This window comes from Sturnus vulgaris, chromosome 9 (assembly GCF_052056855.1).
Source record: "Sturnus vulgaris isolate bStuVul1 chromosome 9, bStuVul1.hap1, whole genome shotgun sequence".
NCBI lineage: Eukaryota > Metazoa > Chordata > Aves > Passeriformes > Sturnidae > Sturnus > Sturnus vulgaris.
Window position 1 is genome coordinate 11,067,064 of NC_142251.1, and position 13,703 is coordinate 11,080,766.

The following is a 13,703-nucleotide window of genomic DNA, read 5'->3' on the forward strand; positions in this document are numbered from 1 at the left end:
GCTGTGTGCACCTCACACAGCAAGACCCAGGTGCGCAGTTAGGTTCTTCCAGGAGACAAAATTTCCATCCTTGTGTGGATCCCCTGATCCTTTTGGATAAAACAACCCAATCTCCATTCTTTTAGGCTGTCCTTACATCTTGTCCCAAGTCAGTGCCTATCTGATGTCTGGATTCGAAGCTATTCCTTGCTAAAAGCTGAACATCTGCTGGATACTGACTGCTAGGTATGACCAGAGCAGCAGGATATGGACATCACGGCCACTTTTCACTGGGACCAAGAAGCACCACCTCTTTCTGCATGTTAGTTCTGTGCATGTTGGCCATTCCTTTTGTTTACAAGTAAATAGTGCTTCTATTGATAGGATCAAGCCTGTATGAAAATTCTTGCTGGTAACTCTGAGAGGCCAAATGCAGCAGGTGATATAGTGAGCCAGCTCCCACTGCTTCTGTGTTAGAGGCACCTTCGTTATTCCAGAGAGTGACTGAAGTCACCTGCAGAGTCCTCTCTAATATTTTACTTGCAGTTAATTGTCTGAAAGTTGCACTAGGATCTAGGGCATGGTTCTGTAACTCATTTAATTGAAAGTCATTAAAAGAGAATGATACTTTTTGCAACACCAAGTTCTCTATTAGATGAAAGACAAGGCTTTCTGAATTTCTGGAGTTTCCTTACATGGCAAAGACTTATGTTAACAGTCAGAATAGCTATTTATTCTAATTTGACATTTTGTTCATATGTTTTTTGAAGAGCAAGGTGGAAGAGCAATTCTTCAGCTATGAAAATCACTGGAGACATTCAAGAGCTTTCAGAGTATGAATTCCAACTGAGTTGCTTTGAAATCCTCAGGAGCTTCTGATCCAAGAATCTGTACAGAAGAACTGTAAAGCATCAGCACAATCTGATCTATACTGAGAGAGCTTCCACCACATCATTAACTGATTTTAAAACATGGTTAGAGGTGCAGCATTGACTCTGGCTGCCAGAACTCATGCATGTCATCACCTGTGTGGTTACTGTGCTGCAAAGAGAGAGAAAGGACAGCAACACACACGGAGCTCTTTGGGGAAAAAAGGCCAACTTTATTGTATGGACAACCCATATTTAAAGTGTGTTACGTGCAGGTAGGACAGGACAGTAGTTCATTGGACAATTGGGAAAAACATCCTCGGGACAATACCTCAGGATGTATCCCAGGGAAAAGACACCAGGTGTTAATCTTTATTATGAATTCCACTCTGTTTTTCACCATGTTATCACCCTGGGAGACTCCTCCCTAACTGAAGCTGCAGTCAGCTTGTCAGCCTAGGAATGGACCTGAGAGTCAGGAGACATCCAGGCCTGAAAAGGATTTCCAAGCTGTAATTCCCTAGCTCTCTAAATGTGTGTGTCCACAACCTGTAATACTACAGTGCCTGGACAGTTTTAAAATCAGTTCAGCCAAACAGATTTTGAATGTGTTAGCATTGCTGGGGAGGTTTTCCAGCCCAGAGCTGGCCTTAGATCCTGTGTCACTGACTGAGAGGCAATGAGTGAAGCTACATAACACCCCGAGGGGAGAACAGGGAGTTGTCCTGGGTCACTGCACTTGCAGAACAGCAGCCTCCCCACAAGAGGTGGGAAGTATTAGCAACATGAACAAAGGAGAATTTGCTACAACCAGCATGAGTCAGAGACCTTGCTTCTGCCTTGATCTGGGAAAATAGAGATGAAACCCTGTATTTATTTGTGTTCTCATCTCTATAGCTGTTACCCTAATGTTTACTTGCAAAACACAAACTGGACTTATAACAGAATTAAGCTTTACTTGAGAAGAAACACCTAAGCAATGGTGAGAAATAGTTAAAAAAAGCTCTCCAAATACAGAGTTATGCTGTCAGAAGGTGTAACAGGAGAAGTGCATATACACACAGATAGATATAATTACTAAATGAGGGAGAGTATAATACAAGTCAGATCTATAAACTGTCCATTTGCTCCTGACAAAGACACCAGCTTGCTGGGGTTAAAAATAAGATAATGTCTTGGATGTCTTAAACAAAACTCTAGTACCTTGACAGAAGATGAACAGAACTCTAGAATCTGATGTTCAGAGCCCCCTGGGGCACATGATCTGACTGCATGCAAGTTCAAAGATCTGCCTGAAGCCCCCAGAGCACTGCCAGCCCACATAATTGTGAGTGTCAGAAGAGAGCACCTTTCCCAAACATGCTACTTCTTTACCTCTAACTATTTATACCATACTGAGAGCCTGAAGAAACAGAATCATCCCTCAACCCCCTCTCTATGTCAGACTCCAAAGCTGCTTGGACCTTCATGACCTATATTTTGTACATCTGAATATATTATGTACTCATTGAAGGTCAGACACTATATACACAGTATTGGGCTCACAATGTGCTGCAGCTATTTTAACTATATTACATCTGTCTTGCTTTTATTGGGTTTTAATTAAACGAAATTAAATGAGCGTATATTTAGATTGAGATAGTATAAACTGACATTCATGCAGATATGCCAGCCTGACTATCAGATATGATCTTAATGGAGCAGAGACTTTGCAAACTATTAAACTCTACCATATAATGAGGTATCTATTGAAATATTCTTTTCTTTGAAAAGCAACTCTGCCCAACTATGGTGTAGTGTTGGAGAGCTCAATTAACACCTTACAGAATGAATGGGAAACTGCCCAAGCCATCACACTGCTCATACAGGGTGCTGCAGTCACCTAAGTGGGACTCTGGCACTTCAAAGTGCAGGCCCTACTTTATGTCCACTACAAATACAGGAAAAAGCCACAAATGCATACAGGGGTTGAATCTCTGGCCCGTGAGAAGCTGCAAACTTCATGCTCCCCACTCATGCCAGGGTGGAGCAGAGCCTTGGTGTCTCTTGGCATCATAGCACCAGATCCCTGAAAACAAAACTTCAAACTCATAATTGGAAGTCTCTTGCACTGAACTGTAGAAACCTCCCATACTACATTAGAGAGCTAATCAATTTCTTTTGTGAGTCTGAGGATGTGTGCTGCTCATTGATTTCTAAAAGGTTCCCTTGACACCTCCCTTGGTAATTACTGTGTCTTCTGCAAGCAGCCAGCTCTAGAGTTTGAATCCCAGGTGAAATATTCAATTGAGATGTTCAATTGAGATGTTGCTCAAGAACAGTGAATAGGAATCAAAACTTGGACCCTGTGACAGGCTTTACTAGTTTGTTTTTAAACTTTCTATCTCACCAAACTTGTGAAGCAGCTGGTAGAGAGGCAGTCAAGTGCCTGTGAAAAGGAGGCTGAAGAACTTACAGCAAGTGCATCAGAGGATGCCTTGCTGCTCATTTATGGTAATTTCTGATGCTGATTTAGTCAGCTACGAAGTGAAACACATCCATGTGCACTTTCCTACTGCTGCTTCCTAAAGCTTCTCAGAATAATTAACAAGTGTGATATTTTCTTCCAGCACAAACAGATCAAGATTAAACCATGTTGTGGGGGAGATAAGCTAAAGGTCACTGGGAAATTTCATAAACTATAAATGCATTAGTGTAATTAGCATTCACTGGTACATCAAGGTGGGATCAGGAGTGTCAGGCTGGGTTCTATTTTTGCTGAGAGTGATGTCTCACTTACCCACTCCTCCAAGTACAAACCTACTTATCATCCAAGCATCATCAAATGTATGCAGAAGGCTCCTGCTATAGGGAAATGTTTCAAGATGTTCACCTTGTTTAGAAGAAGATGGTGATTCCCTGGCAGCAGCACTCATAACAAATAGCTTTTGAGTGTCCAGAGATAATCGTGGCCAGGCAAGGCAATCTGCTTCATATTTAAGCATGAGACCTCCCTAGACCAAAGTTGTTCCAGCTCTCATCCCTTCTGTACTTTGTGTAGGGCACTGGGGGCTTTTTCCCCCAGACTAAAGCTGCTGTGTAGTCGTGCTGTGCATTGTTAAACAGCCACTCTAATTCACACTGGGGAGCTCCACTTCATCAGTGAATAAAGCAACGTTTATTTTCTTTAATTCTCTAATGGGCCTTACAGTCCTGGGAGACTGAACAGTGCAGTAGAAAAACAAGAACTCCTTGCTAAAATGAGTGCTTTCTCAGCCACCCCCAAGAAATAACCATTTGTATTTCAAAAGCCAGTATCTGGCTTGTCAAACAAAAGAATCAAAAAGAAATTATGTATTTCAAAATTGTGTCCACCTTCTTTTGAAATCCACAGAATTGCTGCTTTTCAGATTTTTCTTTATTCTTGTGGTGTCACATAGTAAGGCTACAACGAGCTCAATGGAAAGCAGAGCACTGTCTTGCAGAGTCTGTATAAGGAGCAAAGTTTCAAATGACCACTGATTGTAAAATCTCAACCAGTATCTCATTATCCTGTGCTCCTGTTAAAAATACCTGAGACCCACTGAGTCGGTAGTGAAATGTCTGAGCCTACCAAGGATTTGGGTCAATATCAAGACGATCTAACGAAGAAGATATCCAGGTGATGTTCCAAAAGGCATGTCCATTCTAATGTCTCCTTTTAATAAGCCACGATATCCTGCCAGAGAGGATCAGCTCCAAGAACTGTTCTTACATCATAAAAGAAACAAGCTCACAGCAAATTGACATTTGGGTTTAGAATTGCATTTCAGGAAAAAATAATAGCAGCATGTAAAGGGAAAAGGAGGAAGAGTGAGGAGGCTGGGAAGGCTTACTTGCTTTGCTACCTTACCCGAGCGGAGTTGCTTGATTCTCCCATTGCTGGTTGCAGTGTCCACGGGCAGGAAGTCCTTGAACCAGGAGATTTCAGGATCAGGGTTCCCACTGGCAGCACAGAGCATCGTGGCTGTGCGGGCCTTTTCCACCACCTTCAGCTGCGGGCCCATGTCAATGGTTGGGAAGCCAGCTGGGAGGTGGTCTTCTGCAAGAGGAAAAAACACACAAGGTTAAAGAGAAACACTCCCAGGTAGCAATGGGATACAGTTGCAGTGACAGCAGTGCCACCCTACAGCATCTGTGCCTCTGCTGGAAAACAGCAGCCTACCTTCCCTACTGAGAAGGTTATCAAGCCCTTAAAGCACATTAGGCTCTATAATGAGCATTCATTACACCAATAGATGCTTCCACTAAATTTAACTCCATTTAAATCAATTGCCTTGGGAAACGTCCATAATTTTCATTGATACATAAGCTCCATCCATTGTTGTTATTAATTCAGTAAAAAGAAGGTATTTGACTTTTTGTGGGAGGAATGAGTTGAAGATAACAGACAAACACAAAGTCAAATAGTTGGAGGCATCTTGAAAAACAACAACTAAACAATAAAACCCCTTAGAAAGGTCCAGAGAGACCCATTTAATCTTCTTTTTTTTTTTTTTACTAGCAACATTCTGTCACATTGGTAGGATAGACTGTAAATTTCTTCCTCATATCTCCAAATCTGATTCTGAAGGCTTTTAGAAACTAATGAATGTAAAGCTAATGAGCCACACTCTGCTCATGAGCCGCCTGGCCAGACTGTGCCATGGCAAGCTCCTGGTGCATTTTCTGGGCTGTAGAAAACAACAGAAGTGTGCAAGAAATGGCCAGTGCATGCTCTGGCATGGTTTACTACAATACTGTGAAACAAAGAAGCCCCTTAACTACTGAAATCATTCATACAGGAGGTAGAAAAACAGTTAATTGGGTTTGTTGCTGCAGAGCACGCTCAGGTAGGCTGGGTGGAATATATTAGGCAGCCCTCGCTGATAAGCCAAGGCATGCTCCAACATCGTCATTCAATAGCAGCTGCAGAACTGAGCTCATTTATTCATTCTGTGGCAAGATGTACTGTACTCTGCTAAGCCTGAACTGCAATCAAAAGAACATACTTTCGCAGAAAAAAAGAACTTGAAGAACATTAAGAAGCTTTTAAAGCACCAGAAACTCAATTATTTTCAGTGTATTTCTTTTCTCCCTGTTTTAAGGAACCTTAAGCAAACTTTTTCTTTGACAAATCCGATTCTGCAAGGCTCGCAGCTCACTGCAGTGTTTAAACAAACGAGACCTTAGCATCTTCCCGAGTCCCAGAGGAGTCTGAACTTGCTGCAATCTGACTTTTCCTGCTATCACTGCACATCTGTACCCCTCACTCCTCACAGGAAGATACTAGCAATAGGTCACCTCAGGTGCTTCCTTCTACCTCTGCTGCCACACCTGCAGCACGAACATGGCCTATGGTAGGTAATCTTGCAGATGTCTACCTAAGATCTCAAGAGAATTCCCAAGACCCTTGACTTGTTTGCAAATCAAGACTGTAGCACAAAGCAACATCTGCTAGAAACAAAAAAAAATTGCCTGGGAATATCATTTAGATGAGAGTGACTATGAAGCATTCAAGGTTTTCTACAAGAAAAACGGTTCCTGATGTTTATTAAAAGCACAAACTGTATTTTGTCTCCCAGATCGACCTCCTGAGATACCTCTCTCATCATGAGCAAACATAAATGGAATTATTTTCTTTTTTAAATGAAATGTACTATGAAAACTAGTTCTTTTTAAATTTGCTCTCCATTGATTTTCAGAGACAAAAGGTACATAGAGCTTAACTGGAATGACACCAGCACTAGCATTCAATAGCAAGCAACAGAAGCACTCAATACTGAGCAACCACAATGTATACTCCCACACGGCTGAAAAGAAACAAAAGAAGGGTACACACAAAAATACAACATGGTATAGACTTAAAAGCAAAGGAAGATACATAGAAAAAGCAGCAAATAATGATAGTCCCTTGGATTAAGGCCAAGTTTGCCTATAGTGCACCACCTTGTCATTTAGGGTATTGAAAACAGATGTTTACTCTGGGGAGGCTGAAGTGATCTAATCTAATCACCATGATTACCACTGACAATCTTTTCTGGTTTGCACAACATTTTACAAAGAATGCTGAATTACTGAGCTAAGTATCACCCAGTTAACTTTGTCCAAAGTCTGTGTAGAGGCTTAGCACATGACTAAAAGGAAACCTAAAACCAGCAAGAAATCTCTTTCCTGTCTGCAATGATCCCTGACCACAGACAGGAGAGAGACCAGAGAGTCCTTCACAGTGTCTGATCCACAGGTACACGACCAGTCTGCTGCACTGGAGTGACTGTTCAATCAAAATTAGCAGTTTGTGATGAGCTACAGACCAGTAGAAATTACACCATCTAACCTTGACTTCACTGAGTACAACACAGAGACACTGATTACAAACACCCAGCAGCAAAGCTGCCTCTGCTGTACTAGAACTCTTGGCTCAAGCCTTTTCTACACTCCAAAGTTAAATACAACTCTGCTCCCACACCATCCACCCCCTGCAAGGCCAAGTCATTACAGAGCCCAGGTGAGAACACTGGGCACTCATGAGCTGAACAGAGGGCACAGGATACCACCATGTCATGATCCTCAGTACCCACACCCTGTGCTGGACACAGACAAGCACAGCCAGCCATGCAAGGTTCATGCAGTGCACAGTCTCTTCCTTCTTAACGGCACACAAGCCCCAGAACTATCGTGGCAAATGACAGGAGTAGAGAAATGGTGCGTCCTTCACAGTCAGAGCCACAGCACGTTTCCTGGGTTAGCACTGGTACTGGTACTGGTACAGCCCAGTTTCCGTGCATGCCTGGAGCTTGAAACCACCTAAACTCCAGCAAGCAGTGCTGGCATGCCTGCATCTACCAAGCAAGGACTTGCTTGAACCCTTGTCAATCAAACACAGAGGCAGCACTGGTGTTTAAGAGCAGCAGTGTGACTCCAGGAGGCTGTAGTCCCAGCTCACATCACTGTGTGATGGGATGCCTGGGGAAATCTGACAGCTGGTCCCTGATGACACCTCAGACACTCAGAGGCTGCAGTTCACCTGCTGTTCTGTGGTAGCTTCAGGGGACATGTGCTGGGGACAAGGTCAGAACAACCGGGGATCTAGCTCAAGAGGAGGACAAGCACCTTCTCCAGAGGTAGTCCAAAGTGTACCTGTACCATCATGTCACGGGGAGCCTCAACCACTCCAGGTCTCCCTGTATTGCGTGGCTCTGGCAGCCCCCCAAAACCCTCCTGGAAAAGAGTGGCTTTGGAGAAGACCTGAGCTGGTCACACTGCAGAGCACAGCCCAGAACAAGCCCACGCCTGCCCCGTCAGCAACACTCCTGTAGAGATAACAGGGCTCCGTTCCAGCCGGGCTTGGCGCTGCTGACTTCACCGGGACGGCGAGGGATGTGTCTGTGTTCAAACACTACAGACCACGATAGGAGTTCAGAGCTGCTCTTGCCGTGCCTTGCCCTCAGGCAGAAGTCTAATCTAGGTATAATTATGAGGCTCAGTCATGCCTCGGCTCCTTTCAGCCCTTGCTCGCTGTACTAACTTGTCTGCACACGGAGCTTGTCAGTAACAGCCAACCTCCAATTCCAGCCAATACGAGGATACTCTTATTTGAGAAAATGAGGTTGTCAGCACTTGGTTTTATTCGAGGGTAGCCAGTGTGCTTTCAATGCACATTAGAACAGACTATGAATCTGCTTTCAAGTGCACACCATGGAAACCAGTTTTTATTTCTGGGTTTCAGGTTCTTTCAGAAGGTAGACATTAGGTCAGAGCAAGCAAAATCTAGGTACAACAGGCTTTTTGGGGGCACTGCAAGCTCTAACTGCCTCCACGGACTAGAGCAGCAGTAGCAGAAATGACAGAGGAAAGCAGGAATAAAGAAGCAGGAGGAAAGGAGAGGGAAACAAAAAGAGAGAAAATAATAGACGAGTGGGTTTTGTAGTTACAAAGTGAAACTTGGAAAATCCACAACCAGGCTAAGGTCTTGCTAGCAGTAGTCACCAAGGAGACAGGAATGTCCCTCTGGCATCTAGCATGACAGCATGGGCAGAGGATATCTCCTCTCACTTGACAGCTCCCTTTGCTAATCTTCTTTCTGAGGTGACAGAAATCTAACCCCTGCTCTCATACAGATCTTTTGTGCCATGCATTTCTCATCTTTAAGGAAAAAGCTAAGGTAAGAAACCTTTCCCACAGCCCCAAACAGGAGCTGAGACCTCCTTTAGAGCAGCTACAATTACATGGCTTGTTCCCTAAGTCCCCGGAAAACTACCCTTCCTGAGGATGCTGCTGTGAGAGACATACCCCTCGGTGTGTCCTTATTTTCTACATCACTCAAAATATCAAGTGATGATAAGGGGCATAGAGGCAATTGCAATTTACGTCTTACAAGAAGCACGGATCAGCCCCAGCATGGAATGGTGTGTAGATAACAGCTGCTTGCAAAAAAAGGCCTGCAGAGGAGTCTGTGGCGAGCGCAGCTGTTGACAGCTGAATCCTGCAGGATTACCCCCAGGATTTTGCTGAAAACTTGTAATCTCTCACAGGACAGAAAAGTTGGAGGAGCTGAATATCAAATTGCTACCAGCACAAACATTGTACAGCACTCACTGCTCTTGCAGCCAAGCAGTTGTGTTTTGGGGGGGTCATATCCTGACTTGGCACCTGTAAAACCTTCCCCTTCCACTGTTTATTTCCTCTGTGTCAACGTAGGAAACGGTGTTTTGGAAATGATAGTGCAAACTGTAAACACATTTATGGGAGTTATTTGTCACATTCTTCTTCCTATAAAAGCCAGGCTTGCTTACTATCATGAGTCCAATTGTTCAGACTGCTGGGGGAGAGTTAAAAAATGATACCAAATATAATTTTAAAATAGGAAAAAGTAGCTTTTCTATACATTACAGCTACAGCTGTGAGGGTAAATCTCTTACAATCTATCAAAACCACTGCCCCACTGGAAGGGGTGTTTTCAACTCCTTTGAAGTGAGATATTGGACCTTATCCCCATACAGGGCTGGAAATGGCTTATCTGGGCCACTGGCTGCCGCCAGCCTGCATCAACTGAGGAACTTCCACATCAACATCAATTTTAGGGTCTCAGTAGGGATGATTAAAACACAAAGCTGCTTTGTTTTCAGTTCTGCCAGCAATCTGAAACCACGCAGGAGTGTGTGGTGCTAGGGACAAGCGAGGAAATGGATTGAGGGCAGAGAGATCTCTGATAAATGTGTTTGACTGTGGTCAGCATTGCACAGGAGCAGGATATACAAACCAAAAGCTATTTCACATGTTCCTTACCCATTCGTGAGGCAGGCTGGGATCACACCCAGTTCACGTCACCAGGGCTGAACCGATCCTGCCCAGATGTGGTGGTTTGATGCACTGTAGCACAGGATGTTGCAGGGATAACCCTTGTCTACTGACAAGACTCTTTCCTGATGGATCAATGGAATTACTTTGCAAATTTTGCAAGCTTCCAAATCTCCCTTTGCGACACAGAAACACATCTACAAACGCAAAATTATCGGTGCAAGGACGATAGCCTGGGTAGTCGGCAATATTTACTAATGAAAGACGCAAGGCAGTAACATTGTAAGCACACCACAAAGCAGGACATCTGTTTGCTGAATAAACAACCCTGATTCCTTCAGCACAGGTTACACAGCACAGCTATTCAATTACGCAAGACAATCAAAAGCAGCCGAGCAATCCAGCGGCCCAGAAGAATGGCATCACTTTACATGATAAGGAGACCCTGACATCGCTCTGTTCAGCTTCAACTGAGGCTGCACAAAGAACATTTTATCAGCCATTTTGAGGCAACGCTCTCTTTCTGCATCCTTCTTACACAAGTCCCTGAAGAGGTGCACCACAAATATTATCCAAATTCATGGTCTCCAAAGGCTGCCCACTGTTGGGCTAGCGGCCATGTGGGGAGTGGTGGGCGGAGTGCATTTGTGCGAGCTGGCTGCGGGAGCCAAGCCTCATCCAGGCTAATGAACACCCCCCCTCGACATTGGCACCGCCTTGTAATTGCCTCAGGAAAAGGTGGGGCAGTGAAACCAACCTGTTTCAAAGGCAGCACAGTCTTAATTACTGGGTTAGTAAGTATAAAACAGTTTCAGGCAGGCAGAAAATACAAACAGTCATCTATTGATGACAAGGCTTTTAATGACAAATCTGCTGGCTTTGTATGACATCATGCCAACGTGACATGCTGAAGCCGTATACTGAAAATGGGGAGAAGGGCACAGATGAATGGGTGGGTGTGGAAACAAGCTCCAGAAGGACTTCTCTGTTTCACGGTGTAACCACATGAATTACTGCACAAGAGCTTACAGTAAACAAAGTATTTGCTATCTCTTAGAAAGATCACAGCACCAGCAAAACAGCTCACAAAAGAAGGCATCTGAGTCAGTTCAAAACAAAGAAAGTACTGTAAGGAAAATTCAAGAAAATACGAGACTAGACACGGCAGAAGAGGATAAACTGTCAGGCAGATTCCTGCTCCAGGGCTCACAGCGTGGGAGCTCATGGGACCTGCTTGTTCCAGAGCTTATGAGTCCATAAACACTTGATGGAGACAGTGCTACCCTTCCAGCGCCAGAAGGACACTGCTGACATTGTCCTCTCATGTCTGGACAGCAATTATCTCCATTTACAAGCTACCCGTACTTTCTCAGTAGTGTAGGCGGCCATTCCCAAGCACCTGTTTTATCTCAGAGGGGAGCAGGATGGCTTTGCAGAGGCAGGTGCTCCCGAGAGCAAGACAAAGCAGCACCTCCCTACTTGCTCTGATGAGGAATCAGGCTGTGCTCCTGCCAAGTGCCTGCACCGCTTCTCTCCACACACAGTGCTGAGGTAACACAGCCACTGCAGCACTGTCCCTGCCAGGGCTGAGCACCCCTCCTCTGCCATGGCCACTGGCACTGGTGAGCAGGCAATTCCTCCCTCTCCTTCACAGATAACCTTGGCAGAGGCACCGCAAAGATGATTAACAGCTGCTGAAGTGACTCAGAGCTGGGGTAAGTCACAAACTTGGCCAAATGAAAGGTATGCACCCACTACTCACTGCTGCAGTTTAATTTAGGGATCTTCCTAAGTAATAACAACTTCTGCCCTGTATTGTGTCAGCTGTGGAGTCTGCTGCCAACTAGGAGACCTCAACCCATCCTGAAAGAAAATAATTATTTACAGTTTGATCAGATTAGATTGCAACAGTCAGAGGTGGGATTGACGAAATCTCTACTACCACATCCTTCTGTCAACCCAGCTACCTCTGCTGGCTTTCCATTCTGGTTTCTGCATAGTGACAGTCACATTATGCAGCTTTGGTCCTAAACTCAAGTTTTCCAAGACTGAGACACCAAATATATCTAAAATAATCTAAAAATTCCAGAAGGAAGATTATAGCACAAGCTTCTCTGCTCAGGCTAAACAAACTCTGTGCCACAGGGCAGAGCTTCTCCAAGCTCATGACACAGCCTCACAGAGTACTGGGAAGTGAGATACAAAGCCTTAGGATGTGAGGAACAGCCTGGACCTCCTGCTCCAAGCCTGCCACTCTGCCACAAGTGTAAAGCAGTGTCCACAAACAACTCAAAGCCGAAGACACATCAAAACAAGCATTTTCCTGAAAGACCAGAGAAACTAGTCGGTCATGTTAGCGAAGTACTAAAAAGAGCTTAGACTGTATGGCACTGAGAGTCATTTAAGGGTTCAGGGTATAGCACAGCAAAAACTACACATCAAGAAGTGTCAGAAATGTGGATGAGGAAGAGTTTGCACAGAAATAGAACGTATCTGCAAGACTCCCTGGCTGAGCAAGCAACCTTTTTTAAATCCTTGTTTGGCGAGAAAAAAAATTATTTCCTCCCTCAAAATTATAGCATGATTTCAAGTAGGTAAAAATAGAGTTTTCTGGGTCATATCCAACAGCTGATAAATAAGGCTAGGCTCTTTCAGTAACTACTACAAAAAAAACCCCTCATCAGCTAGAAGTATGCATTGAAAAAACTCACAAAAGTTCTTCAAAAGCATGAATTCAGAAGGATTTTGCAGCCAGCTATTAAGACTCCATAGTAAAGGAACAGTAAAAGTCGACCACGCTGTGCTTTCAGGCAGGACTGTGCCATTTGTTGGTACCAGCTGTTGAATATAACTGCCTGTAGAACTATTTTCAAACCACTGTTGCTTTGTAATATTTTATGCTGAGAAATACAACAGCAATACAATATTGCTACTGCACGTTTCCTTGTGACAGAATATATAAACACACCCCACTGAAACACACCCAAAACTTCAATCTTTGCAAGGAAAAGCAACAGCTCTTACTCAAAGTAATTTACTAATCCACTACATTTTTCATACTACCTGCCCTGATGTGAGGTGTTATTAGCATAAAGATTTTCAGTTTTAAGATGTGCAATCAATAATGCATTACCATATGCCATTAAATCCAACGTGTGGTTAAATTAATAGAGCATTTGACTTTTGATCCATGTATGTTTGGTTGCAGTTCAGTGCAGGGAAAAGGGCATGAGAACGGAGTTAATCTGACAGCAGAGCTCTCCCACGCTTTACAACATCAAGTTTCAGATTAAAGCGAAGCATTCCTGTTGCCACTCAGCTGGAATACTAAATCTGTTCATTTCCACTTCACAGGCCAGAATGCAAGATTTTCGGTCACTTAACTCCTACTGAAAGGGCTAGATCGTGCTAAAATCTGATTTGCTTAGTTTCTGCAGCCTGTTGCATCATTGTCAATCCAGTGGCTTCTCCTTCTCTGGGGAACATTGCAGCCTGTCAGAGCATCACTGAGCAAGTCTCAAGCAAAAACTTTGAGTAAGGATGTAAGCAAGTCGTGTG

At 43.9% G+C, this 13,703-nt stretch overlaps 1 protein-coding gene across 17 annotated transcripts in view; it reads right to left on the bottom strand.

Annotated features, from left to right (window-relative positions):
- The window catches only part of PTPRF (protein tyrosine phosphatase receptor type F), a 375,185-nt gene that overhangs the window by 102,311 nt on the left and 259,171 nt on the right, over positions 1–13,703 (bottom strand). For all 17 annotated transcript variants that reach the window (XM_088169800.1, XM_088169793.1, XM_088169799.1 and 14 more), the window contains exon 6: positions 4,720–4,908. In XM_088169800.1, coding sequence (XP_088025926.1) covers positions 4,720–4,908 — 189 coding nt within the window. The remainder of the gene's footprint in view (positions 1–4,719; positions 4,909–13,703) is intronic.